Source organism: Microtus pennsylvanicus, chromosome 10 (genome assembly GCF_037038515.1).
Source record: "Microtus pennsylvanicus isolate mMicPen1 chromosome 10, mMicPen1.hap1, whole genome shotgun sequence".
Classification (NCBI taxonomy): Eukaryota; Metazoa; Chordata; class Mammalia; order Rodentia; family Cricetidae; genus Microtus; species Microtus pennsylvanicus.
The window spans coordinates 91,707,904-91,735,370 of record NC_134588.1 but is presented as its reverse complement, the minus strand read 5'-3'; the positions used below and the strand labels follow the sequence as shown (position 1 = coordinate 91,735,370).

The following is a 27,467-nucleotide window of genomic DNA, read 5'->3' as shown; positions in this document are numbered from 1 at the left end:
GTTTTCTCTGTAGCTTTTGGAGCCTGTCCTGGAACTAGCTCTTGTAGACCAGGCTGGCCTTGAACTCGCAGAGATCCCCCTGCCTCTGCCTCCCGAGTGTTGGAATTAAAGGCGTGTGCCACCACTGCCAGGCTAGGATTTTTTTTTCCTTTTTTTTTTTTTGGTTTTTTCGAGACAAGGTTTCTCTGTGGTTTTGGAGCCTGTCCTGGAACTAGCTCTTGTAGACCAGGCTGGTCTCGAACTCACAGAGATCCGCCTGCCTCTGCCTCCCTAGTGCTGGGATTAGGATTTTTTTTTATCTTGGATATTGTAGAGAAGTTTTAGAGTATGTCAATTATTCACAATAAGCACATTTAGTATTTTTGAGAAAAATGAAATATACTAAAACAAATACTAGAACCTCTTCTCCCTCTAAAAATGCTTCTCAAGGACAGAGGAGCCTTGTTCTTCACATGGGGTAAAATATGAGAATTTGAAACTTGAGTAAAGGCAAGAAGTGCCTTCAAGTAGTATGCTTTTTCTCTTCTCATTTATTTTATTTTACCTTTTATGACAGAGTCTTGCTATGTAGCTTAGATGGTCATGTAATTTTCTATGTAGCCCAGGCTGGCCTTGAATTTAGGAGTCTTCAGCCTTAGGTGCTGAAGTTATTCAAGAAGATTCTATGACTTCAGGAGAATGAAATTTAATAGTGATGATAACATCAGTGATCAATTTCTTTTTGAGACAAGGTTTCATGTAGCCCAGATCGACCTTGAACTTTCTGTATAGCTGAGGATGACATTGAATTCTCTTGACTCCACCATCCAAACACTGGGATTCTAGGAGAGCCCTACCACATGGCACTACTAGCAATTAGACTGGATATTTCTTGAGCTTTTTTAATGTGTTAGGCACTATGCTAAGAGTTTATAGTCATTCTTTGTATTCCTGGGAGATAGTTCTAGGCTAACCTTAGAGGCCAGTCCCTCATATAAAATGAGATAGTATAGAACCTATGTCTACCTTAAGAGAATAATAAGAAAACACACGTATATAGTTAGTACAGATGCAATTCTTTCTCAAATACTTTAGTTTGCAGTTCATAAAATACACAGAAGCAGACTCACAGTTGAAGAGCCAACTGTATTGTCTTATTTAATTACCATACAAACCCATTACAAATGTATTCATTTACTAAAAATATTGTTTGAACACTTACAATGTACTAGGTATTAATTAACACTTACAATGTAATTAATTAATTAATATTTACAGTGTTCTAGCAATAAAATAATTATTGTCTCTGGTCCCACCAACTTATGTTCTAATGAGGGAAACAGATGCTAAAAATAAAAATAAATACTCAACGACATGTGATAAACAACATGGAAGGTTTAAAAGAATGAATGATAAGGAAACCTCCTTTAGGTAGAGAGCAGAGTGTTCTGGGAAGGTCTCTTCCAGAAGCTGATGCGTTTAAGCTGAAGTCTAAAGAATAGGGGGAGCCCAATAGGCAGAGGAAAAACCTTCAGGCAGATGTAAATGATGGTAATATGGAGAACGTTCTTCTTTCCTAGAGGACTTGAAAGATCACAAAGGCCAAACAGAGAAGAACGGGGATAGGGCAGCTGGCAGAGCGAGTCTGGGTAGGAGTCAGACCAACCTGGGTCATGGAGATTGGCTTTCACACTGAGTGCAATGAACAGTGTGTAGGGTTACGAGCAGACAAGAGAAAGAGCTGGTCTATACTAGGGACACTGTGCTCGTTGTCTTTTGGACCATGGGTTGCAGGGAGACAAGAACAAAATTAGAAGGAATGTTTAGAGGTTATTGGAGCATTCGGTCTCAGATACGGGAGGATGGTCTACAAGTTGGAAAGAGATAGATGTGCTAATGTATTCTGGAGGTAGAGTGTGAGGACTTGGTGATAGAGAGGCTGTAATCAGGGATGGCTCAGATTCCTGGCTTGAGTAATGGGCCTGATCGATGCATCACTCCTCTCATGTTTTGGCTATGAGATTAAAGCACCAAGAACACAGGGAACATCCCAGGAGGCCTGTCTAGTAAAAATGATTCACAGGACATGAATGTGGGCCTATCCAGTGCCAGGCACTACATACTTAACCAAAACACCATGTTCTCTCTCCAACCAATCACATCCTGCTTGCCTTTTAGAAGGAGAGAAATGATTACCTGTAGAATTATAATCTGTCAGTCAAAACTCTGATTGTTTAGTTGTCAAAGAGAAGGCAACATGTGGGTGTATTATCCAAGGCAGGACTTGTCCTGGAGTGGGTTAAAAAGCAGTTTTGGGGTTCCATACTGGAGATCTTGCTACTCGTCAAGCCTCTGACCTATGTATGCAGGATCAAGTCTGATGTGATATCCCTGGGTATCCGGATTCCATAGCCAGCAGGAAACCATGCTTCTCTCTTCTCCTCCAGGGGGTCAGTACGTGTACTCTGCCTGAATTCCTTTAAAGTCTTCCACCAACTTACTTGATATCCTTAAGAGTATTCATCCTGGGAGAAATGGGCTTGTTTTTTGAGAAAAGAAAGAAGTAGATTAATAGGTATGCAGAGCCTACTTTCCATGACTGCAGAGAGAACACGAGAGCCCTGCTGGTCAAATGGTAGGGCTACTGAGGGCATGAGGCAGGGTTACATTAAAGAACAAGTAGGTTAATTGTAATAGGTGATTCTAATACAAGACAACCAAAAATTTCAACACTTTATTTACTTATTGTGTGTTTTTGTATGTTTGTCTGTGTGTATGTCTCGCTGTGTGTGTATGTGTATGCGCCTCTCTCTCTCTCTCTCTCTCTCTCTCTCTCTCTCTCTCTCTCTCTCTCTCTCTGTGTGTGTGTGTGTGTAGAGTGTGAATGTGAGTGTGAGAGTGTGTATAAAATGTATGATAGGTGGGTGTAGATGTGTGATGTGTGGTGCATACATGTGAGTGTGTGTCTGTGTGTATGTCTCTGTGTGTGCATGTATGTGTATGCTTCTCTCTCTCTCTCTCTCTCTCTCTCTCTCTCTCTGTGTGTGTGTGTGTGTGTGTCTGTCTGTCTGTGTTTGTTTCCGCTTTAGAGAACAACTTGTGGGAGTTGGTTCTTTCCTACAATGTGGATCCTGGGGATTGAACTCAGGTCATCAGGCTTGGTAAAAACTGCCTTTTACCCACTGAGTCATCTCACTAGCCCCAATATGACTTTTTATATTTTGGTAATGTTCCAAGACTTTTTTTCTTTTTCTTGTGGTATTTGGATATCTGTAAAATGGACCTTTCATTTTACTTGCAAAATTGAAGGTTTGGGAGAGGAGTAAAAAATACATAAATATAGGGACTGGCAAGATGGCTCAGTGGATAAGAGAGGTTGCTGAGCAAGCATGAGGGTTTGAGTTCAAATCCCCAGTCCCCATGTAAAAAGCAGTGCATACGCTTGTAATGCCAGCACTTTAGGGACCAGAGGTAGGAAGATCATTTGGTCTTTCTGGCCACAGGTTTAGCTTCAGGTTTAGTGAGACACTGTTTATTAGGAGTAAGATAGAGAATGGTAGGGAAGGGCACTGGATGGAGCTGTTCCCATTCTCACACACATGAGCACAAATCACAAACATACATTACACACATATTCATTCATACAAAATCAAAGAAGATAAAGCAGTCATGGATTTTACCTCTCTGGAATGATTAACTTTGGAGTAAATTGTCATGGAATCATTTTTTATAGGTTTTGGGATTTCTCTTTCCTGTAAACAAGAAAAACAAAAGAGTTATATGCATTCGGCTTTCACAGAGACAGGTCTGTGCATACCCATATTTTGGGGGAAAGGCAGTGCAAGGAGAAAGAAGAGGTATGGCAAGAAGAGGTAGGGACTAAGCTCTACTACCAGTTCAAACCTGGAAGATTTTAGTAACATTTCTTGAGAAGTAGAAAAGTGGCTGGAGAAATGGCTCAGCCATTAAAGTCTAGGCTCACAACCAAAAATATAAGAGAAGCAGAAAAGCAAACTAAATATAAGAGCAACATGCCAACAATACAAAGGCCCCAACCAGAGAGCAGCAGAAAGGTGACTCCTGTGAAGGGATGGAAACATTCTTGTTTTGCATAGGATTCTATGTTTACTCCTCCTCTGTCTGTAAGAACTTACATGCCAGACAGTTATTGCATCATATCTTTGTCTCAGTCTTTATTAGCTATACCTGGAGTCACCCACGTTGCTTTCTCCATTTAGCCCTGTAATTCTAATGGCCCAGTCACCTTGTTGTGGTCATGGTAGGGAACCAGACGTATAGGAACTCCTAGTTTTAAGAATGGCTCTCTAAAGATACACTAAGCAGTAGTAACAGCAGAAATCCCAGGCCCTAGATGACCCATTGATATATTTTGATACTTTAAATTAATGAAGGAATATTTAGAGAATAATTAAGATCCCAGAAACTCTCCAAGGTATAATGCTTTTTTTTTTTTGGTTTTGTCTTGAAAAGAAGCTGACTATTGGGTTAGCCATTTGTGTTTGGGTTTGTTGGAGAGCTTGCTCCCAGCAGGAGCTGGGAATGGCAATTGAGTAAGTGATGTGAATGTCCCCTATTGTCCTCCCTTTCAGGAGCCTACTTCCCAAAGCCTGTGATGATCTTAGTCAAGAGTGTTTGCTTGGGGAATCTAAGACTTCTAGCTGGGCTGTTGCTTCTATTGTTTCAAGAATGCCAAGCTCTTTTGACTTCTTTTTCAGAAAATATGACCAGTATATCTAGATATTTAAAAAAGTGTCCCCAGTCAGGTGGTGGCAGTACAGGCCTTTAATTCCAGCACTCGGGAGATAGAGACAGGTGGATCTCTGTGAGTTTGAGGCCAGTGTAGTCTAGAGAGTGATCCCAGGATAGGGCTATACAGGGAAACCCTGTCTCAAAAAACAAAAAACAAAAAAAGAAAAAAAAGAAATGTCTTCACAACTGTCTCATTCATATGTAGTGATCTTTTGTTTGTGCTTGCCTGAAGATTAGAGTGCAGAAGTAAGCCTTTAGAGCCCAGGGAATGGTGGCACACACTTTAATCCCAGAACATGGGAGGCAGAGGCAGAGGGATCTCTGTTAGTTCAGGGCTACTCTGGGCTGCACAAGATTGAATCCGTCTAAAAGAGAAACAGAGCTCACACAAACGTGATCCCAGCACTTGGGATGCCACGCTTTAATCCCAGCACTAGTGAGGAGGAGACAGGAGTGATATGGTTGGGTGGGAGAGGAATATAGTGCGGGAGGAGAGACAGGAGTTCGATGCTGTCTGAGGAGCGTGCAGTTAAGGAGCAGTACAGTCTGAGGCGGTCAGTCTGAAGCAGTGTGAGGAGAAGCGCAGTCTGAGGTGGTCAGTCTGAAGCAGTTTGAGGAGAAGCGCAGTCTGAGGCGGTCAGTCTGAAGCAGTCAAGGAGCGGTACAGTCTGAGGACAGGATCTCCCCTTTAATCTGAGCATTGGTAGAGGTAAAAGAACTCTCTAGTTGTTGGCTGCTTTGCTTCTCTGATCTTCGGCATTAACCCCTATATCTGACTCTGAGTTTTTATGATTAATACAAAATAGACTTCGTGCTTATTCATAGGTAGTGGGGACAGAGGACTTTCTGGCACTTGACCAAGGTCATCCTATTATGTGGGGGTTCTCGTGCCTTAGTTTCCTTTATTGTGGAGGGGTAATGATGCTTACTCCCCTCTTCTCTTGAGAGACCACTTCAGGCTCTTCTAGCTTCTCTGTACCTGGATGACAGCTCTTCCTAGGGTAAAATCTCTTCTGCTCTATTCAAGTGTTTGTCGAGTATCATGCTACACACAGCAAGGGAAAGGGAGGAAATCTAATTTGTACTTCCAAGCAGGTTGTCCCTACCCAGAAGGGAAGCCCTACTGGAACAGTAAGCAGTTTGAGAACTGCAAGTAGCAGTAAGCATTCCCTTGGGGGTGATCATCACCGACACTGGGATGGTCAGCCCTGTGGTTGCCTTCTCCAATAACAAATGCTGATGACAGGTTTATGAGTGACCATAATAATAACACAACGGTGGAGGACAGAGTGGAAAGGACTTACCTTCACTGGGTGAGTGACTTGTGCATACACAGTGTTCCCTGGAGAGCCTGGAGTATCTGTGTTCTCGGAGGAATCTATGGCTAATAAAAAAAGATACGGCTGTCAGCGGTATGACTTCGGGGCTGCTTCCCACAGGACCTTGGGTTCTGTTGGCCCCCAGAACACTTTTTATCCCCAAAGCAGTTTTTCTATCTTGCTCTTCCTTAGGGACTCCCTCCCCACCTCCAAACCTTTGGAGTTCTGGGCTAAACAAGAACTTTCATATGGTCTATTTCTACCTCATTTCTTGGGTGAGTTGATGGTGTTCTTATGACTTAGAGTCTCAGCAATTCCCCCATGCTGAACACATGAAGGACTGAATACCACCACCCACGGGATCCTTGGAGACACTGTTTTCACAGGCAGTGTGACAGACTTGACGGTTTTAGAGAGGAAGAATTGCAGGTTTAAGAGAACTTGGTAGACCTGTACAAAGTCACCCAGGAAACAGTGGGACAGGAACTGGAATGCAAGTGTTCTGACCCCCGACTTGGTGCCCTCACTTCAACAATGGTATCTGGAAACTATCACCCATGGGATGAGACTCAGAAAATGAGCCTGCCTTCACATCTCTTTATCACACCGTAGTTTTCAACGGCGTCAGTTCACTGGGGTCTAAACCTTGGCTGAACATCAACAGGACAGTCACGGAGTCTGGTTCGGAGTGTTTCACGCTCAGGCCCTATTTCTGTCCTACACCATCTGGGACAGTGGGTGGTCCATGGATGACCCCAACACTGGGACTTATTTTCTTCATCAGAAAGGAAGTGAATGATCTTGACCTTGCTGTAGAAAACTGTGATGTCCCTCACATGCTTGGGAGGAACTCTACAGGTGCCATGGCGATAAACCAGACTGTCAGACACCATAGGCTCCAGCGGACCAAGGATGATCCGGTTTCTCTCCTCTCTCCCTGTTTAGCCCTCTGGCCAGCCCCTCCCTCTCCTCTTCCGTTGATATCTTCCTGTCTGCTTTAAGTTCTGTCATTAAGAGCATGGATGCTCACCTAGATGTTGTCTTCTACCCAGAGAAAGAGAACCTGAAAAATGAAAGCAAGAAACTGAAATGCAGGACTTCAGTGAAGGAAGGCTTTCTCTCTCCTTCCCCAACAGGCGTCTTTCCAGAGGATGCAGGCAACAGGACCCAAAAAAAAGGGCGGGTGAGCAAGTGGATCCCAAGGCTGGGTCCTGTTTTTTTCTCGGTAGTACACCTCTCCTGAAATATTAACAGATGTCTGGCCACACCCCAGGAACTTCCCAATTCACTAAAATAGCAGAGGTCGTGTCCACCCTCCTTTGACCCTTGGCAACCAGACTCTAAACACTTGAAGTCTTAGAGGAGATAGAAGAAGGCAGATGGAACACTTACCTTTTCTTTTTCTTGTCTTCTTACATACGCATATGACTATGCATATGGTGACTATAAGCACCACAAGACCAATAAGCCATTCTTTATACTGGTGTAGATTTTCATTAGTTAAAACTCCTGAAAAGAAGAAGAAGAAAAAAAACCTCTTAGGATACATAAACTGGGGGCTCCTTTGAGCTTGTTTTAGGACCCTCTTGAGTCTCTTCTGGGCTGCCTACAGGGGTTTGGTATGGGTCATTTATGTTCCTAGTTTGGGCCCCTGGCAGGCTTTCTGGGGACCCCTGTGGAGGCATGACAAGTGGGGGCTGGGCTGGGGGAGGGAGAAAGTCATCCTGGCTCCTAAGGCCTTGCTCTTGGAAGAGGACTTGGGAAGGGAAAGGGGACACTAATGAGAGGCATAGAGTTTTAGAGCCTCTCCCAGCAGGAGTTTGGCTCCTTCCACGGCCAGTGTCCAGGCATTCACATAGGCTGTAAAACCATGTTATAACACTACACAGCTGCTTGAAGCTTCCACAAAGACCCAAGGCAGGTGTTACCTGTGCAAAGGCTCTGGGCAGAGACAGAGACAGACAGTTTGCTGACAGGGTTCAGAGCGTGGCAGGTGTAACTCTGGTCACGGGAATTCTTTGGGTCCCAGGAGACAGTGATATTTGGGTCCCCTAAAGAGATGTTTCCTGAGGCCTGCCACTCAATTGAGGCAGTATGATTTGGGTTCGCCACAGTACAGGTCAGGTGGATCTCGCAGCTCCCGTTCTCAAACAGGCGAGTGTGGTTGATAACTTCTAAGTTACTCAGTCGTTCTGTGAAAAAAGACCTTAGTTAAGGACACATGGCTTGGGCTAGAATGGTTAAGGGTGCTGACTGCCCTTACAGAGGATCCCGATTCAATCCTGGCACCCACATGGCAGCTCGCAACTGCCTGTAACTCTAGTTACACCCTCACTTGGACATACATGCAGGCAAAAGACCAATGCACATGAAAAAGAAAAAGGACACGCGACCATTGTAGGATATTATTTTAACTAGGCAAGGATGTGCTACGTTTCTGCTGCCTTTGTTAATGATATTAAGATGTGTTACATTTATTTGTGCTGCATTTGTTTGATTATGTAAAGATGTGCTGCACTTGTTTCACCTTGCCTGCCTAAGGCTTATGATTGGTCTAATAAAAAGCTGAACAGCGGTAGCTAAGCAGGAAAGGGATAGGCAGGGCTAACAAGGAGAGAGAATAAGTAAGAGGACAAATATAGATGAGAGAGAAAGAGAGAGAGAGAGAGAGAGAGAGAGAGGAGAGAATGTGGGAGAAAGAGAGGACATGCCTAGGGCCAGAAACTAGGCAGCCACCAGCCAATCAATGAGAAACAGTGAAAGTAAGACATACAGAAGGAAAGAAAGAACTGGTTGGTGGTGGCGCACGCCTTTAATCCCAGCACTTGGGAGGCAGGGGCAGGCAAATCTCTGTGACTTTGAGACCAGTCTGGTCTACAGAGCAAGTTCCAGGACAGCCAAAGCTACACACAGAGAAACCCTGTCTGGAGAGAGGAGGGCGGGGAGGGACGGAGAGAAATGTAAAAAGCCCAAAACATAGATGAAGAGAAACAGGTTAAGTTATAAGAGCTAGTGGGACAAGAATAAGATAAGGCTGACCATTCATAATTAATAAGTCTCCACGTCATAATTTAGGAGCTGGTTGGTGCCCCTGCAAAAGTCTGCAACACATGACTTTGCTCATCAACCTGTGAAAAACATTCCCCATCTTCTTGCCTTTTCTTTGGGTGTGTGTATGTGTGTGCATATGGTAGTATGTGCGCATGTGTGTATGGGTACACGCTTACATGCATGTGGAGGTCAGAGGTTGTCTTTCTCTATCATCCTCTGCCTTATATTTTGGGACAGGATCTCTCATTGAACCTGGAGCTTACCAGTTGGTCAAGCATAGCTGGTCAACACACTCCAGGGGTTTTCCTGTCTCTTTCTCCCTAGAGCTGGGACTACATATGTTCGCCACCATTCCCAGATGTCTATGTGGGTTCTGAGAACTGACGTTCAACCTTCTGAAGGGATGCTCTTTGAGCACAGAAGAACTTTGCTATCTGTTCTGACTGGCTTTTCCTCCAGATATCTGCATGCCTACTCCCTTAACACCAATAGATATTGACTCAGATGTCATGTCGTGTTTTCAGTGAGACCCATTCTGATTGCTTCCTCTAAAATGATACCTTGGGCTTGGTGTACATTCAGTGATAGAGCATTTACCTAGATTGCTCAAGGGTCTAGTTTTGGTCCCTAGCACCATGTCTCCTGCCCTGTTTCCTGGTACCCCCATGTCCCATGCTTTTTTTCCTTAGCCCTCACAGCATACTATAAGCTTCATGAGCTCAATGACCTTTGTTTTGCTTGTCGATGTTTTCTAGTTGCATAGCAGACTACCTTGTACATTATCCCTGGCAATAAATGTTATTATTCAATGAATAAACTAAATGCGTCTTCACATCCAATACTAAACTCTAGTCAGTTACTCCCGGTTAATTGGGAACTATCTAAAAGATCAAGTTTTTACTTTCTCTATCTTAGCACATACAGAGTGTTTGGTCAGTGTTTGAGAAACAAAATCTACACTTTATCTTTGGAAATTCCTTTGCACTGACGAGGAAAAGGTTGGGGTACAGATCACATATCTTTAGGTATATGAGTCTTTGAAGGGAATGTGCCCTAAGCAGCCCTGAATATGGGTTATCAATAAATGTAAGGAGCCTGGCTGCTGTAGAAGTCATGGTATCCTCGGTAGTGTCAAAAGAATGGTGTCCCAGCACACGTTGATAGAGCCTGGCAGGCAGCATCTATTTTCAGGCTTCCCTGTTGTGTGCGTCTCAGTTCTCTCCATAAATCTAGTAGTGTCCCGATGAGCATAAATCAGTCACGTGGTCCTGACTCTAATGGCTGGAATGAGGACGGCCCCAAAGAGACACCCACGTCTTAATTCCAGACTTGTGCTATCTTGCTTGAAAAAAAAAGGTCTGTGTAACTTTTATATAAACTAGTTGAGGAGGTCATCCCCAACTTTCCAAAGACAAGTATCTGTCTAAGAGATAAGCAAAAGGACATTTGAGACAAACAGAAGATGGGCATAAAGAGGTGGAGAAGGCCGAAGCCAGAATGCTGTAGCCATGGCCAAGGAATACCAAGGAATCTATAATAACCAGAAACAGCAACACAAAGAACAGATGGCATCTGGCCATACCTGAACCTTCACGAGAGTAGATTCTTGTTATTTAGGCCGTGTGCCTTGTGAAATTTTATTTGGGCTACTTCAGCAAACAAATCCATTGCCCTGAGGCTATCTGGCCCCTTGCCGAGGAATTCTCTGTTCAGAAAATTTCCAGACATCGTTTTTTCTCAGGTATGTTTACTTGTTCCGTGTCATGTTCTTTCCAGTGACGGGACTTTGACTAACGCAACAAGGCGAACTCATCAAATAGTCAGGGATTATGGAGGTTAAAGTGTAAACAATTTAGGGAGATAATTTATTTTAATGGAGAGAGAAATTATAGAATCTTGGTGGTCTTTAGAGTTGTCTAGTATGGAATCCATTCACATATTTATTTTAAAAAATGTAATAACATTTAATGTTTACTTATTTAGTTTTTTTTTTTTTGAGACAAGTTTTCTGTACATAGCCCTGGCTGTCCTGGAACTCACTGTATAGACTAATCTGGCCTCAAACTCACAAAGATCCACCTGCTCCTGCCCTTAGAATGCTGGGATTAAAGGTGTGCACCTCATGATGAACTAATATTTAGTTAAGTTAGCTATTTACTTCTCTCTCTCTCTCACTCTCTCTCTCTCTCTCTCTCTCGTGTGTACACGAGTCCATGGTATGCATAAAGAGATCAGAGGACAACTTACAGGAGTCTGTTCTCTCCTTCCACCTGAGCCCTAGAAATCAGATTCAGGGCATCGGGCTTGGCAGCAAGTACCTTCACCTACTGAGCGAGCTCACTGCCTGTGGTGGTTCGAATGTAACTGCCCCCCCCCCCAAAGCTCATTGGGAGTGGCACTATTAGGAAGCGTGACTTTGTTGGAGTAGGTGTGACCCTGTTGGAAGGAGTGTGTCACTGTAGGAGTGAACTTTGAGGTCTCTTATGCTCAGGATATGCCCAGTCTCAGATAACTTGCCTGTGGGACAAGGTGTAAGAACTCTCAGCTCCTTCTCTAGCATGTCCACCTGCATGCTGCCATGCTTCCTACCATGATGATAATGGGCTAAATTTTGGAACTGTAAGGGAGCCACCCTGATTAAATGTTTTCCTTTATAAGAGTTGCTGTGGTCATGGTGTCTCTTCACGGTAATAGAAAAGAACACTGCCCCTAGGTAGCCAATCTTGTGCTTGGGTCTCCTGTAAAACACTGCTGCTAAAGCCATCCAGGGCATTTCTGGACATCTCTAGTAGTCTATTTTCATGGTTTAGATTAATAAAATATCTCATTATTTCCATAATTTTATGTTGAAAATACTTTCGTTCTTTAATATTAGGGAGGTAGGTTTATTTATTTGAGACAGTCTGGCTATACAGTATAGGCTGACCTCAAACTCCTGATCCTCCTGCCTCAAATTCCCACATGTTGGGTTTAGAGATTAGATGTACATCATCACTCCAGTTAGAAAGGCAGGCTGTTTTTTTTTTTTGATTAGTGATTAATATGAGCCAGTTTGAGAAAATACCGTTAGAAATGAAAAATGAAATAACCTTGACAGAAAAAGTTTTCATTGAATTTTTCTATTAGTTTTTCTATTTATTGGCTCACCTGTGCAGAGCACTTCCTGGGTAGATAACTCTGCTGGGCCAGCTTGGCCTTTGTATGGCGAGAGACAGGTCAGTCATGAGGGAAGTGCCATTACCTTCTGTGACTAGGCCCAGGCTTTGGGCATAGGATTCTGCACAGCTCACAGAGCCTTTGTAAGGAGCAAGGGCAGTATTTTGCTTCCATGAACTCTACCTTTCTGGTTGAAAGGGAAATAAAGTGCCTGGTATAGAGAGCCACATGATATGAACCCCTAGCCCAGCTCTGCTGCTACTTAGTGGTGCAGCGTTTTCTAACTGCCTCACTTCTGGACCTCGCGGTGACGTCAAATGCCACCTTCTTTATCCTTAGGCTACATAAAGTACACTCTTGTTGGCACACAGGGTTGACATACATGATTTGGATTTGTTTTCAGTTTATATGTGATCAGATGCCGTATTTGGACTCACCGAAGACCCTCAGAACATACTTGAACAAGTACTGTCTGGAGTTGGTGCTTATCTGTGCAGTATACGATCCTTCGTCCGCCATTGTGAGGTTGCTGATCTGTAAGGAAGAGGACTGGGTGATGTTCAGTCGCCTTCCCTTCTCCTGATCCAGTCTCGTGATTTGTGGACCTGAAGATTTGTTTAACTGGATGATAAGGATTGCAGTGTCGTGTGACTCTCTTCCTCGGTGCTGCCAGACGATGACACTGGCATTCTTTCCTGCAGGAAGCTCCAGAGGAAGAGTTGCAGACCCCCCTCGGACACTATTCACCACCTTTGGGCTTGTGCTGCTTTGTGGAACTTCATTCCCTGTAAACACAGAAGGAGAATGCTAGAAAACTGCCCTGACAGCCCCTTCCATTTCTGCATCCTTTCTTTTCATTCTGTCAGTCTGTTTAAGCTCTTTGAAGGAAAGCCAGGGGTGTGATGGGGATAAAAAGCGTTACAAGTGTTGTGGTGGACACTCCTAATAGCTCCACCTCCAGCAAAATATCAGGCGGTCTTGGTCAATAGGCAACTGGTCTAGTTAGATGATTCTGACCCATGGTCTACTTCCACCCTGGCTGGTCAATCTTTAGTGACCTTAAGCCTTTTGTTTTGTTTTTTAAGATTTACTTATTGATTATGTACGCAGTATTCAGCCTCCATGCCTGCAGGCCAGAAGAGGGCACCAGATCTCATTACAGATGGTTGTGAGCAGCCATGTGGTTGCTGGGAATTGAACGTAGGACCTCCGGAAGAGCAGTCAGTGCTCTTAACCTCTGAGCCATCTCTCCAGCCCTTTAAGCCTTTAAAATATTTTGGCACCAGTCTGTGAGAGGGATAAGAAACTTTATTAACCCCTTGACACAAACTCCAACAATTGCAAGTCTTTGCTAATGGCAGTATTGGCACGGCCAGTCATTTACGATTTACCTAAAGTATGTCTATGTAGTGTGCCTTTGCAATCCAGAAAGCCAATAATAGGGATTTACTGCATGTGCTGTTCTTTGCCTGCATCATCATTTGATGTTGATAACTGTCTTTGAGGCAGATAATAAAGATGTTTGTTTATGGGTAAAGAGACTGAGATAGAGAGAGGTTAACTAATGTTCCTTGGTTGTACTTCTTAAAAATAGCAGAGCCAGGAGAGGGAGTTGGGTCCATGGAACTGGAGTTACAGACAGTTGTGAGCTGCCTTGTTGGTACTGAGAAGCAAACCAGAGTTCTCTAAGAGAGCAGCCCAGGCTCCTAACTGCTGAGTCATCACTCCACCCCCATGGTTACAGCTCTTAGAAAGGATGGATGCTTCTTTAGAGTCAATGCCAAATTCCTAGCACCATTGCTTTGTTTTCTAGAGTTCTGCTTGCTGGTCTAACGGTGATTGTTCTCTTACTCCAGCCCTGAGCACTTAGCACTCTGCGCAGTGTTTGACAAACGATGTGATCTGTGGAAGTGTGTGGTATCAGTCAACAAACAAACATGATTGGCACGTCAATTTTCTTGGCGGGGGCGGGGGTGTCTCCTACTTTCCAGGGAAGAGTTGCATATGTGTGTATTTTTGGGGTGGCCCAGAGGATCCCAACCCTTACTCAGCTCTTTCATGACCTTGCACTTCTGCTTTCTTTTCTGAGCGGTCACAGGATTTCCAGGCACATCCGTGTTGCCATCGCACATCCCCTTCTGCACTGCCTGCTTCCCATCAGCCTCTTGACACACGGCTGTTTGTCATCTCGACCTCTCTTTCCTCTCCGAACCACACGAGAAGAGAAATAACACGCAAAGTCCTGGGTCCAAAAGGCTCCCTCAAGCAGCATTCTGCTTGTTTAAAATTAAAACCAAGCAAGACAAATCTGCACTGTCAGTAATCACAGGACTCATCAGGAACTCCTCCTTCCCCTGCCTGGCAGAGTCCTTTAAGTTCCCTTGATTTTATAGATCAAATTTTTTCTTTGTGGTTGTGGTTTTGAGACAGGTCTTATATGTAGCCCAGGCTAGCCTCAAATGGGCAATCCTCTGCCTTAGACTCATGAGGTCTAGGATTACAGGCATGTGTTACTATGCCTGAATTATTAGTTTATTCAAAAAGAATAAATATATTCTACTATTTATTTAGCTTTGTGCTAATTTAGTGGATAAAAATTTAGAAATCATGGCATCCAGACGATATTATTAATTCCCTTTCATATGTTTGCTTCTGGTCTGGATCTGGGGAAGACATATGTTGTATGGATGAACAAGATAGTCCTGATTTGCTGGTTCACTCTCTGACAGAGAAGACTGGCAGGTGAATGAGTAGCTATGATGTGGACGATAGGCACTGACTTGGGACTAGGTGCCTCTGCTTTGTCTGAATACCACTGTTACACCATCTATATCAAGTACTCGTTTTCTTTATTTTAATTATGGTATTATTTGCTCCTTTTCTTGCTAAATGAGAGCAGGCATTATGCTTGTTTCCTATGTACTCTTCTTATTGCTTAGCACCATTTCCAGTCAATAAATAATGAGTTGATGGAGGTATATATGTGCTCTACAGAAGCACAGATAGTGAATGATGGACCAGGGACAGCTAGGAAGGAACAAGGCACAAAATATGATGTTGTAGGAAGGTTTTGAATGACAGCAGGGGCTTTCCCATTGCTCAGTGATGTGCAAATTCCCTAGGCCATTCTGCTGCCTTTGCACTGTGGTTGCCTCTGTCTGAAATGCCCTCCCCTTATTTCTACATGGGATGTTGTGACTTGTCTTTGAAAGGCTGCTGAAATACCTCTTTGCCTCTCCTTCTATTTGTGGAACTTTTCAGCAGTACAGGGGGAGGAGAAGGGAGCTGCGTTGGAGACAGAGAGGTGCATGGACAGAAGGAACAGTAAGAGTAGTTCCCTGAAGGTCTAAGACAAAATAATGACAAAACTAGATCCAACCTCCTTGTAGTGCATGAAGATGAAGATTGGAAGGAACTGAACATGTTCAAAAGACCACTAGGTGATGGGATTTGTCCCAGAGGAAACACAGAAATTTTTTTTTCTGGGTTGGACACAGATGCTTTTAATCACTCTGGACCAATACCTTTGGTGTGGATACTGACATTCTGGGACTCCAAGTGCTCTGCTGGCTGTAAATATGGAAGAGTAGAGCCAGGATAGAAGTTGGAAAGATGCTTCATGATGGCTCTGGCTGTGGCAGGCTACTTGGCACAATGGGGGCCGGTAGGATACATAGAAAGCATCCCTTTGGTACTCTATAAACCACTGGAGGACCACTTGGACTATGGAGAGGGTGCTGATATTCTCTGGTGATAGCAAACCAGGGAACATGATCTCATACTTTTCATGTTCCGACCAATGGATGACATGTTTCTGGGAACATGAATAGTGTCTGACTTAACTTTTTTTCTCCAGAAGTTGCTTCGGAGTATTCAATGAAAGCTATGCAGACTGAAATTAGAATGTAGAAAGTCTTAATGGGTCACTTGACCAGTGGGAACTGACTTTGTAAGGTATTAGTAAATGTAGCATACTTTGGAGAAGTAGAAAAGTATATGGAAAACAGTGTTTCAGGAAGCATAAGGCATAGGTAGGCCTAAGATGACTCTGAAAAAGAATGGAAAGTCACAAGAGACTCTGGTTTTTCTAACCTAGAACACTTAGGACTGTTCATCGCCAAAGGAGATATGGGGGGCTGTTTTACTTCCCAGGCAATGAATTCAGAATGAAAGGAAGTGGGGACTGATTTATTGAGCAAGTTGACAGAGAAAGGAAGAGAAACATAGGGTAGACCTTTTTGGTAGAGGTAGGATGAGGGAAAGGTGGCCATAGGGATAACAAGAGCCATTGGTAAATTTACAGAAAAGGGACAGGACATGGAGAATGGCTTTAAAGAGATGGTGGAAAGGAATGTTGAAAACACAGAGCTGTTTCTGAGGAGGAAGCCAAAGTGTGGCTCAGAAGAACAAGTGTGGTATCAGTTTTGAATGGAGGTTTTCTTCCAACAAGGTAAGCAAGAATGAGGCTAAGACCTTTATAGGAGAAGGAAGACATTTAGACACTTCATGTAGCTTGATCTCAAAATTGTAAGACGAATTGATCGGATAGGTCCTGAAGGAAAGTATTCTTGGATCATTCTCCAAGATAGACTATATATGAAAGTACAAAACAAGTATCAAAAAATTCTAAATGTCTCAAATAATAGAAAAACTCTTCTTTGACTACTATGGAATAAAACCAGAAATCAAGGACAGAAAGATAAACAAAAACTGCACAGAAAATGTGGGAGTGAGACTCCATTGTGTAAACCAGTCGATGGACCAAAGAGGAAAGCAGTGGATTTAGACTGCAGTTTGAGAGGCGTGAAATGGAAGCACAGCATGCCAAAACATAGAGGTACAGCAAAAGCACGGAACAGAGGAGCGTTTCTTGCTCTGAATACTTACAGTAAGAAAGGAGGAAGATCTCAAGTCAATAATTTAACAAGGCCGAAGATGGCAAAAAAGTCAAAGAAAAAGAAAACAAGCACACAAACAAAAATCCTAACACTCCAGCGATTCTCAATCTGTGGGTTGCGACCTTTGGAAAGCACATATTTCTGAGGGTCTTAGGAACTGAGACTCTGCTCAGTAGCAAAATTACAGTTATGAAACAGCAACAAAAATAAATTTATGGTTATGGGTTCCTAGGAGCATCGGAAATAGGTATTTTCCAATGGTTGTGACCTACTGGCTCAGAATCACTGAGGTACTGAATATGGAAAATTCCTTAGCAAAATAGTAACAAACCAAACTGAACAACACTGTGAGGTTATACATTGTGATTAAATGAAATTTATCTCACAAGATGCAAATTGGGCAGTGGCGGGGGCTCAAGCCTTTCATCCCAGCACTTGGGATCTCTAATCCCAGTACATTGGCCACCATAGTCTACAAAGAGAGTTCCAGGAATTTAAGAAATTCCGTCTTAAAAAAAACAAAAGCAAAACAACAAAAAACAAGACAGAACAAAATAACAACAAAACAATGCACTCTACGGATAATAACAAAACAAAGGGAAAAAAAAGAGACACATTATCTCCTTTGATAGGGAAAAGGATTTGAGAAGGCCCAACACTCTTTGAGAACCCAGGGAAGAGAGGGGACATTTATAACCTGATGAAAGTCATTTATGAAAACCTGCAGCTAGCATTCTACTTAATATATGTCAACGTGAGACAAGCTGAAGTCATCTGAGAGGAGGGACTCTCGGTTAAGAAAATGCTTCCATAAGAAAGGGATGTAGGCAGGCCTGTAGGACATTTTCTCAATTAGTGAAAGATGGGAGAGGGCACAACCTATTACAGGTGGTGTCACATTTGGACTGGTTCTATAAGCAGGCTGAGCAATGGGGAGCCATTGGGGAGCGATCCAGTAAACAGCATCTCCCCATAGTGCTTCTGCATCAGATCCTGCCCCCCCCCCCCATTTCTTGCTTTGCTTGAGTTTCTGCCCTGACTTCCTTCAATGATAAATAATGATATGGAAATGTAAGCCAAATAAACCCTTTCCTCACCAACTCGTGTTTTGGTCATGGCGTTTCATTACAGCAGCAGAAACCCCGGCTGAGACAATACACAAGACGGAATGTCTTCCAGTTAAGGCTGGGAGAAAATGATATTCACTTCTACCACCTCTATTCAGTGCTGTTCTAGCAGATCCAGCCAGAGAAAATAGGTAAGAAAAAGAAACAAAAAGCATATCAATTGTAAAAAACAAAAAGTAAAACAATTCCTGCTCATAGATGCTATGGCCATGTAAGCAGAAATTCCTTGCGAATCCACAAAAGTAACCAGAGCTAATAAGTGAATTCAGCAGAATTGCAGGTCACAAGATCACACATACAGAAACTAGTTTGGCTGGGTCTGGTGGCTCATGCCTTTAATCTCAGCTCTTGGGGAGGGGCAAAGGCAAGTAATCTCTGTGAGTTCAAGGCCAGTCTGGTCTTCACAGTGGGTTCCAGGATACCCAGGGCTGTGAAGAGAGAGGTTGTCTCAACCAGCAAACAAAAACAAAGCCCAACAAAAACTAGTGTTTGCATTTGTCTACACTAGCAATGAAGAGCAATCTAGAAAGGAAATGAAGAAAACAAATTCCACCTACAATAGTACCCGGAAGAACAACATAGCTAGGGGTCCATAGATTAGTATTAACCTTGGCCATAGATGCTGATTCTGTCATGGGCAAGAGTTAATGCAGTGACTCATAGTCAAAAGGTGGGAATAGATGACTAGTTAGTGCTCATCCCTAAAAAGGACATCATTTCAACACCACAAGGCTCAGGAAACATCAGGGAAGATGATGTGGAAAGAATATAAGAGGCAGAGAATGTGGAGGGGTGCCAAGAAATGCTGTTTTCTAGACGTGACATCACAGTGCCACTCCTGAACTCACAGCAAGCTATGGTGACTTGCACAAGATCAAACCAACAAAATGGGTCAACATCCTAGCAGGCAGCACTAACTGAACTCAGCGGGTTACAGAAGCATCAACAAAACATCTCAGTTCCAGGCACAGATGCCCCATATGAGTTTTTGGTCAGGGAGGTCATAGCGGAGCCTCAAAGATGCTGGCATTTGTAATTGCTCTTGGCTGCCTGTCATAACAACATGGTAAGACCCTGTTGCTGAAGATTCCGCTCATTTTGGATACAGGATATAGTAAAACCAACCTCTAACTTACCAGGATACTCTCTTGCTGCTGGCCAACTTATATAGTTCCAGAAGGTTTTACGTAAGCTGCTAAGGGAGAAAGATATCAATGTTCTCTCTCAGCACTGGACCTCGCATGCTACAACACTGACATGCGGGCAAGGTATGCCTTTTGGTTCAATAGCAGCATGAAAGGTTCTGGGGGGAAACCAACTATTTTCTGATCAGATATAAGGCCTGTTGCACAGGAGAGATTTTGTACCTGGTATGTTAGCATGGTGAGAAGACTTTAATGGGGGAATTCATAGGCGCTGGACAAGGAGGAGGGAACCTACTATTGTTTGCAGAATTTTGCTAAATGTTCATTCAGTCAAACTGAGTTCTAAACATTTGTGTGTATACCCACAAATTTGTGACGCTCTCTACTTTGGTCAGGGTAGCTTCTTCTTCTTCTATTTTTTTTTTGCAACTGGTATTAATTCATAGACTCATGATTAGCCAAAGTACTGGGTATAAATAACTCTGGGTGCTCAATTGTGAATGGGTCATTTATACCAACTTCTTCTCACCATCCAAGGCTCAGGGACCTCAAAGAAGAGGAAGAGAAAAGAATGCAGAGCCATGAAATACCATCTAGATGTGAAAGGGACGTTGTTTATAGTGACTCACAGCAGCTGTGGTTACCTGCAGAAGAGAAGCCAGTCAAAATTTCACACATATCAGAGGGGCTGATGGCAGATGATGGCTGCTGAGGAAGAGAGAGTCACTTTCTTTTGGGAACGTGGCTGATAATAGGTTGTTCATGCCCCAGTGGTTAGCCACACGCTCATATGCATATGGGCAGCACTAATTGGACTCAGAGGCTCATTAAATGGCAGCCTACATAAAAGAAGAAGAAGGATAACATGAAGCCGAGAGACAGGCAAAGTGGGGCGGGATTGCCAAAGCGGAGTGGGAGAGAGGAAGCAGTGAATGGATGCGGTCAGTGCACACTGGATAGATGTATGAAACTTTCAGAGAAAATAAAAGTTTCTATAGAACAATGAGTATATTAATCAAAGGTCAAAGCAGCTTTCATAATGGAAGAAAATCTTTACCAGCTCTCTATCCTAGTGGAGGATTAATATCTACAATATGCAAAGAACTGAAACAGCTAAACACCCCAAACCACACAACCTAATCAAAAACAGGCCGTGGAAATGGGCAGAGAATTTTCAAAAGGAGGAATGTAGAATACTAATAAATATTTTAAAAAGTGTTCAGTATCCTCTCCCACGAGGGCAATGAAAATCAAAACTCGTCTGAGATTCCATTTCAGGTTGGTCAGAATGGCCAACATGACAAACACAAATGACTGCAAATGAAGATGTGGGTGGAGAGAAACCTTGTCCACTATTAGTAATGTACAGTGGAGTGGAGGTTCCTCAAAAACACTAAACGTAGAACTCGCGTATGGTCCAGAAATAGCAAAGGTTTCCACACCTACACAACTATGCTCACTGACGCTCTGTTCACAGCTAGGAAACAGATTCATTCTTGATGACCACTAACAGATGAGCGAATAATTAGAATGTCATACATACACGCTACAGAGTTTTTATTCATTTATAAAAAATGAAATTATGAAAATGTAGGGAAAATGGGTGGAACTAAAATCTTCTTGAATGAAATAATCAAGACCTAGGAAGACAAATGCCACATGTTCTTTCTCCTATGACAGATCCTAGCATCAAATTCTTATTATTTTAGTTTTAAAGCTAAAAAAAGGTTGATATTAAGTGATTGTTCAAGTCCCTGTAACAAACCAACATTTTCAGTTATAAAACAATACAACTCAGGCAGTTAAGTATTTCTGAATGTGAAAAAGAATTAGTTGCTGTCTTTGTGGAAAAGAAGAAGAAGGAGAAGGAGAAGAAAAAAAAGAAAGAAAGAAAAAGAAAAGATGCTGGGACAAATACAAAAGAATGGAGCTAAATTCCTGTCTCTCACACCAACTTAAACTATAACTGGGTGTGCCAGCACATACCATCAGCCTTAACATCTGGAGACAGAGGCAGGAAGATCTCTGTAAGTTTTAGTCCTATCTGGTCTACATAGTGAGTTCCAGGTCAGCCAAGACTACTGGTGAATCCCTGTCTCAACAAAGCAAAACTCAAACTATGTCAAGTATTTGTAAGAGTTAAATGTATAAAACTTGTAGAAGAAAACAGAAAAGTTGGGCTGGGGATACAGCCAGCGGCAGTGTACTTGCTTAGCGCACACAGAGCTCTAGATGTGAGCTATAAACAACCATAGGGGCCAATGTTAATGATCTTGGATTTGACAATGAATTCTTAGATATGATACCAAAAACGCACTGAAAGGAAAAAAATAGGTAAATTCTATTATATCAAAACTAAAAAAAGTGTATCAAAGGATGTTAGGATACAATATCTTAGCAGATCCTCACATTCTGTTAGATGGGACACAGTAGGTCAGCCATTATATGTCTTCATTTAGTTGCTCAATGGGTGCAGAAAGCTAGGGTTGGCTAGGAGATTGGGACAAGAAGAAATGGGAAAATGGGAGGTGAAGAACAGCTTTCTCTCCCTCTCTCTGTTGGTTTGATCCAAAGGTCTTGAAGCGCAAACTCTACATCTGAGCAACGTCCCCAGCCTGGAATTTTCTTTTTGAGCAATGAGCATTTTGATCGCAGAACATGTGTTATGTGAATTTCATCTGGAAAATAAAAAACCACCTGGGCAACGGTGGCGCATGCCTTTAATCCCAGCACTCAGGAGGCAGAGGCAGGTGGATTTCTGTGAGTTTGAGGCCAGCCTGACCTACAAAATGAGGTCCAGGACAGGCACCAAGGCTACACAGAGAAGCCCTTACTTGAAAAACCAACCAATCAACTAAACAAGCAAACAAACAAACAAAAACAAACAAACAAAAAACCTCTAAAACTCAACAATCAAAACACCAAAAAAAAAAAAAAAAAACAACAAAAAACACACAAAAAAAAAACCCCAAACAAAAGCCAAAGGCCTTAGTGTGAGTGCAGGAAACAATCCGAGCTTGATCTGGAGTGAGGGACCCAGAGTGGAGAGGTGTGAGGACAGGAAGGGGAGAGATCACAGGGTGTGGGGGAGGGGAGAGAGAAACACGACAGAACGCAAAGCCTGAGCAATGGAAAATCATGTGTATTTGAGCATAATAACAAGATATGAAACAGCACTCTGCCTTTGATGAGGTAAAATAACCATTTGAACAGCAGATGGTTCTTAAAGCGAAGATAACGGCACTCGGGGGAGGAGCGTCGTTAGACAACAACAATCTGCTAGCCGTAGAACCGTACACACTTTTGTCTCAAAAAGTTCAGAACCAGGGCTGCCGGTGTAGTTCAAGTGGCAGGATGATAGCATGCTTGAGGCCCAGGTTGAATCCTTAGCTGCAAAATAAGTGGAAGGAGGAGAGAAGGAAGGGAAGAGGGTGGGAGGGAGGGAGAGAGATTTGAGAGCCAGCCCACATGTTTTTCCTTTCCCTGTCCATCCGATCACTGCTCTTCCCTGGGCCCCACAGCACCTGTATCTGCATCCTTCAAATTCACCCCAAGAATTAGTTCCTATTTTCCTCTGGCACCCGTTTCAGTGTGACTACGTTTCAGAACCGCGCTTCTCAAGACGCGGTCCATGGGCAGGCAACCCTGATAGCACTGGGAGTTTGTTAGAAATGCAGATGTTTACAGCTTCCTCTCAGAGTCTCCGTTCTAGTAAAATTCTCAGTGATATATACAGGAAAGTTTGGCAAATTCCTACGTGGAAAGAATTAAGTAGAGAAGTAGCTGAGATCCACCACGGTGCTTGATTTCCTCCATAACCGCTACTTTGCTTTCAGGGTTTTTCCACTTTGTTTGCTGTAGAGCCCAGGTTGCCTCAGTATCCGGTACTGGGATTAAAAGCAGGCACCATTACACCTGGATGTCAGACGAGGTCCAAAAAATGTTTTTGATAGGATCTATTAATTATATGTGGTTAACAGGTTTCATTGTATTCTCATACATGTATATATTTTGATCATATTTACCCACAGTACCCTGTCTGATCCCTTTCCACACCTGTTAATCTTTTCAAGTAATCTGTCTTCTATTTTGTTCTTTTTTCTTTTTCCCTCTGATGAGCCAATGAGTTTCTTAGGGTTGCTTATAGGAGTAAGGGGTTATGTACGGAGGCCAGGGCACCTTATGAGAGGTCACACCACTGAGGAAAATGTCTCTCCCTACCCAACCAACCATTAACCACTTAAAAGTCCTGAGGGAGGAGTGGGCCTGATTGACCTCCTCCATCTCCTTGACAGGATGTTGCTAGGCCTAATTTTGTGCATGTCTTGTGCTGGTTGTCACAGCTGCTGTTCATTGAAGAGTACAACGGTCAGGTCACATGGTAGGTTAGTTTTGCACACAAGGAAATGAGTTAAAGGGAATGAAGGGGGCTGGGGTGAGGCATAAATTGGCTAAGTGCTTGCTATGCAATCAGGACCATCCGAGTTCAGATCCACAGGACCCAAGTCCAAAGTCAAGGGAAGGTAATGTAAAGCCAGTGCTGTTAACTTAGCCCTGGGAGGCAGGAGGAGCCCTGGGGCTTACTGATCAGTCAGCCTAGCCAAAAGAGCAAGCTTGGGGTTCATTGAGAGCCCCATCTCAAAAGACAAAGGTAGAGAGAAACAGTCATTGAAGACACTCAGTGGATATCCTCCTCTCGCCCTATACGTTTATAAACGGGCAGGAATAAGTAAACACTCAGAGGTGCACCCAAAAGAAGGAAGATTAGATTTCCAACGTGGTTTGTCTTTGCGCTAAGTTTCTCAAATGAAATCAGTTTGTGTCTCACCTATCTGAAAGCTGTAGCGAGTGAGCTATTCTCTCCGTCTTCTCTGAGAGCATCTTTGTCCTACATACTTGCCACGGCGGCCTTGTCTTTCCTCCCTCGCCCACGCTAAACTCTTCCCTGCTCCGTTTCCCTCTCTATTTAACTTCATGTATCATTTGCACCTATTCCAGAAAGTTCTTCCTCACCGAGTCTAGAGCAGCTCCCTTGTTTTTGGTGCCCTGCCTAGCCTCCACTTTCCACCTCGGGCCGCAACCACAGTTCCGCTCCACTGAGGGGTTTCTGAGCACCTGCCTCTATCTCCTGCGGGTTCAGTCAACCATCACTCACACTCTCCCCCACAGCTGTGTGGCAGCGGCTGTTACTTGGGCTCTGCACCTTGTTTCCTCACCCACAAATGGGGACTGAGCCTCACATCTCACAGGCTTCTTATAAGAAGAATCCACGAGATGGGGGGTGGGGCGGATTTTAATAAGAGGACTCTCAAGAATTTCCTGTCTTATAGCGATAAATGTGAGGTTAAACACTCAAGTTGCTGGCCTGTCCCAGGTCAGGCAGTGGTAACACAGACACGAGGAAAATATTTCTTGTCTTTTTCTGCGTCTTGTTTGTATTTCCCAGGGTTCTGTCCTCCTTCCTCTGTTCTCCTTAGCCTGACTTAGTCTCTATTCTCAGCCTTAGTCTTGTGCCTCAGCTTCCAGCTACTTTCAGGAATTGCCTCTTGCCGATCGCACTGATATCATAAAGATCCAAAGAGGAGCTGACCTCTGTTCCTATCTTTGACCATCCTGTCTGCTATATGACTTCCTTCCTCTTTTTCTTTCTCTCTTTCTCGCTCATTTCTTCAGAATTATTTGTTGCTAGCCAGTGCACATTTTACTTGTTTAGAGCTTATCTTCCCTGCCAAGATGTTAATTCCTCAAGAAGAGAAAGTTTTGCTGACGCTGACTTAGGTCCTGATGTCGCTCCCAAAACTACTACAGTCCTGACTGTAGGCATTTTAGAACGGTTCGCCAATGACTTAATGAACCTTCCTTTCCTCTTATTTCTGTTTTCAATTAATCTAGTTAGTTCTGTCTTGATTTTTCTTGAGTTACTGACAGGTTTAGGCAACTGATTTTTTTTTTTTTGTTGTTGTTGTTTGCTTTTCAGCCTCTTGCTGGCTAATGAAATTTTGGCAAGTTATTTAAATGATCATAATCTCAATTTCTTGTGTTAACATGAAGCTATTAATAGAATAAATCCACATATATGCCATAAGACTTCTAAACATAATGCATGTTTAATATGTAGCCCATTTCTGGAGCAAAATAAATGCTAGCTTTTTTTTTTTTCCAGTGAACTCCCTCAGAGTTAGGTCTGAGTTAGTAACCTTTGGTCACTTTTCCTAAGGCACTTCAGCCCAGATGGACACCCTGTGACTTCTCAAACCTGATGTGAGCCTTCCTGCTCTTGTAACAGACAGCAGGAAGAAGAAGCAGACTCAGTCAGTCCGGTCCCAACTGCAGTGCTGGGTTTTTAGTATTTTAATGAAGAGTGAAGTTCAGAAAGAATAATAAATCCCCCTGAAGATACATAGTATCACAGAGTCTAAAATGTAGAAGACTCCCCACCCTCAAACTTATTTTTGTACCACAACATGCTGGTCACAAACAGTCCTGACTTACAAAGCCTCATTTTCCATGCCCCAGGAAACACTTTCCTTCCAGTCAGCCCCATCTGAAATGTTTGCCCTATCTCAGCGGCGCCACAGTCTGAGGGCAGCAGTTTGCTATAAATCACCTCAAACTTCCTCGGTCTCTGAACAGAGAACCAGGCAGTCAGCCCAATCTAGATGACTTAGATTGAGCAAGCTGTCCCTAAGAAGGGACTCAATCAGCAACAATATCAGTGTCCACAGACATTTACCTGAGCCAAGGCAGAAGACAAGTGGGAACAGCCAGATGATCTGACGGGCGGAGTCAGGCACCGGAGCCCTTGAGACAGCCATTCTTTCACAAGCTTGTCTCTGAGACTTCCCTTTCCTCTAGTGATGCGAGCTCTTCCTCTGCGTTAGCAAGCCTTTGGCTATTGATCTTTATTGTCACACATTGCTCATAGAAAAAGCTTGTATAAGTTAAGACTCCTAGTAATGAGGGATAAGGAACCTGAACTGGCCATCTCCTGTAACCAGACAAGACTTCCAGTGAAGGGATTGGAACATCAATCGGGCCACAAACCTTCGACCTACAATTTCCTGTCTACAGGCTGAGATGAAGTAAAGGTGGTGCAGATGGTGGGAGTGGCCACCAATGACTGGACCAGCTTCAGACCCACGCTACTCAGAGGGAGCCCATGCCTGACAGTGCCCGGAGAGCCAGGAACTAGAGGTTGGATGGCCCGCCCCCTAAAAACAATTAGGCTGAACTCAAGGAATCCTGTGGAAGATGGGGCAGGGAGCGGGGAGGAATGCAGGCGTCAGAGGGATCAAGAACACCCCAAGAAAATCTAGAGTCAACTAACCTGGGCTCATAGCATCTCACAGAGACTGAAGTGACAATCAGGGAGCCTGCATGGTACTGACCTAGACCCATGTTGTGGTTCTATAACATATGACAAATATGTTATGGTTGTGTAGCTTTGTGTTTTTGTGGGACTCTTAACAGCCAGAGTGGGGACTGTCTCTGACTCTTTTGCCTGCTCTTGGAATTCCTTTTCTCTTACTGGGTTACATAGTCCAGTCTTAATATGAGGGGAGGTGCCTAGTCTTGTTGCAGCTTTATATACCATGTTGATGTCCCTGGGAGGCCTGCTCTTTTCTGAAGGGAATTGGAGGAGGAGTGTGTGTGTGTGGGGGGCGGGGTTGGGAGGGAAGGAAGGAGGGGAACTGTGGTTGAGATGTAATAGATAAGAGAATAAATTTAAAAAATACCTTGCATAATTTTAACTTGAAAAAGTTTAGGGAGACTTGTATCATGAGCTATCTGTGCATTTGAGAAAATGTTCTCCTTGTCGTCTGTAATGTCGGTCAGATCCTGCTGGCTCATAGCGTTGCTCAGGTCCTTTATTTATGGACTTCCTGTTGTTCTGACCCCAGAAGATTCGTATGCTGGAGGCTTGGTCTTCAGTGTGATGATGCAGAGGGGTGGTGGGACCTCTGAGAAGTGGGTCCTTGTGGGAGACTATTAGGTCATTGATTGTGCTTTGGCAGTGGGCTT

At 43.4% G+C, this 27,467-nt stretch overlaps 1 protein-coding gene across 3 annotated transcripts; it reads right to left on the bottom strand.

Annotated features, from left to right (window-relative positions):
- Positions 1-706: 706 nt before the first annotated feature.
- On the bottom strand, positions 707-26,524 carry Slamf6 (SLAM family member 6). 3 transcript variants are annotated; one of them, XM_075989144.1, is made up of 8 exons: positions 26,179-26,522; positions 12,713-13,060; positions 7,997-8,260; positions 7,461-7,577; positions 7,099-7,131; positions 6,054-6,133; positions 3,660-3,731; positions 712-2,518 (listed from the first exon to the last, which is right to left on the bottom strand). In XM_075989144.1, exons 1-8 carry the CDS (start codon positions 26,258-26,260, stop codon positions 2,477-2,479), a joined length of 1,038 nt encoding a protein of 345 aa, XP_075845259.1. In that variant the 5' UTR covers positions 26,261-26,522; the 3' UTR covers positions 712-2,476. The 3 variants fall into 3 exon arrangements, with proteins under 3 accessions (XP_075845258.1, XP_075845260.1, XP_075845259.1); XM_075989143.1 differs by having other exon boundaries at positions 707-3,731; positions 26,179-26,524; XM_075989145.1 differs by lacking the exon at positions 7,099-7,131 and having other exon boundaries at positions 707-3,731; positions 26,179-26,524.
- Between the last annotated feature and the right edge of the window lie 943 nt (positions 26,525-27,467).

What these genes read in the sequence shown, in the direction of transcription:
- Slamf6 (XM_075989143.1), bottom strand. Translation starts at nt 26,260, where the DNA reads ATGGCTGTCTCAAGGGCTCCGGTGCCTGACTCCGCCCGTCAGATCATC. An exon ending in GTATGTTCTGAGGGTCTTCG is followed by an intron (nt 8,261 to 12,712) that starts GTGAGTCCAAAT and finishes CTTTTTTCACAG; the next exon opens with AACGACTGAGTAACTTAGAA. An exon ending in AAGTCACTCACCCAGTGAAG is followed by an intron (nt 3,732 to 6,053) that starts GTAAGTCCTTTC and finishes TCTTGTTTACAG; the next exon opens with GAAAGAGAAATCCCAAAACC.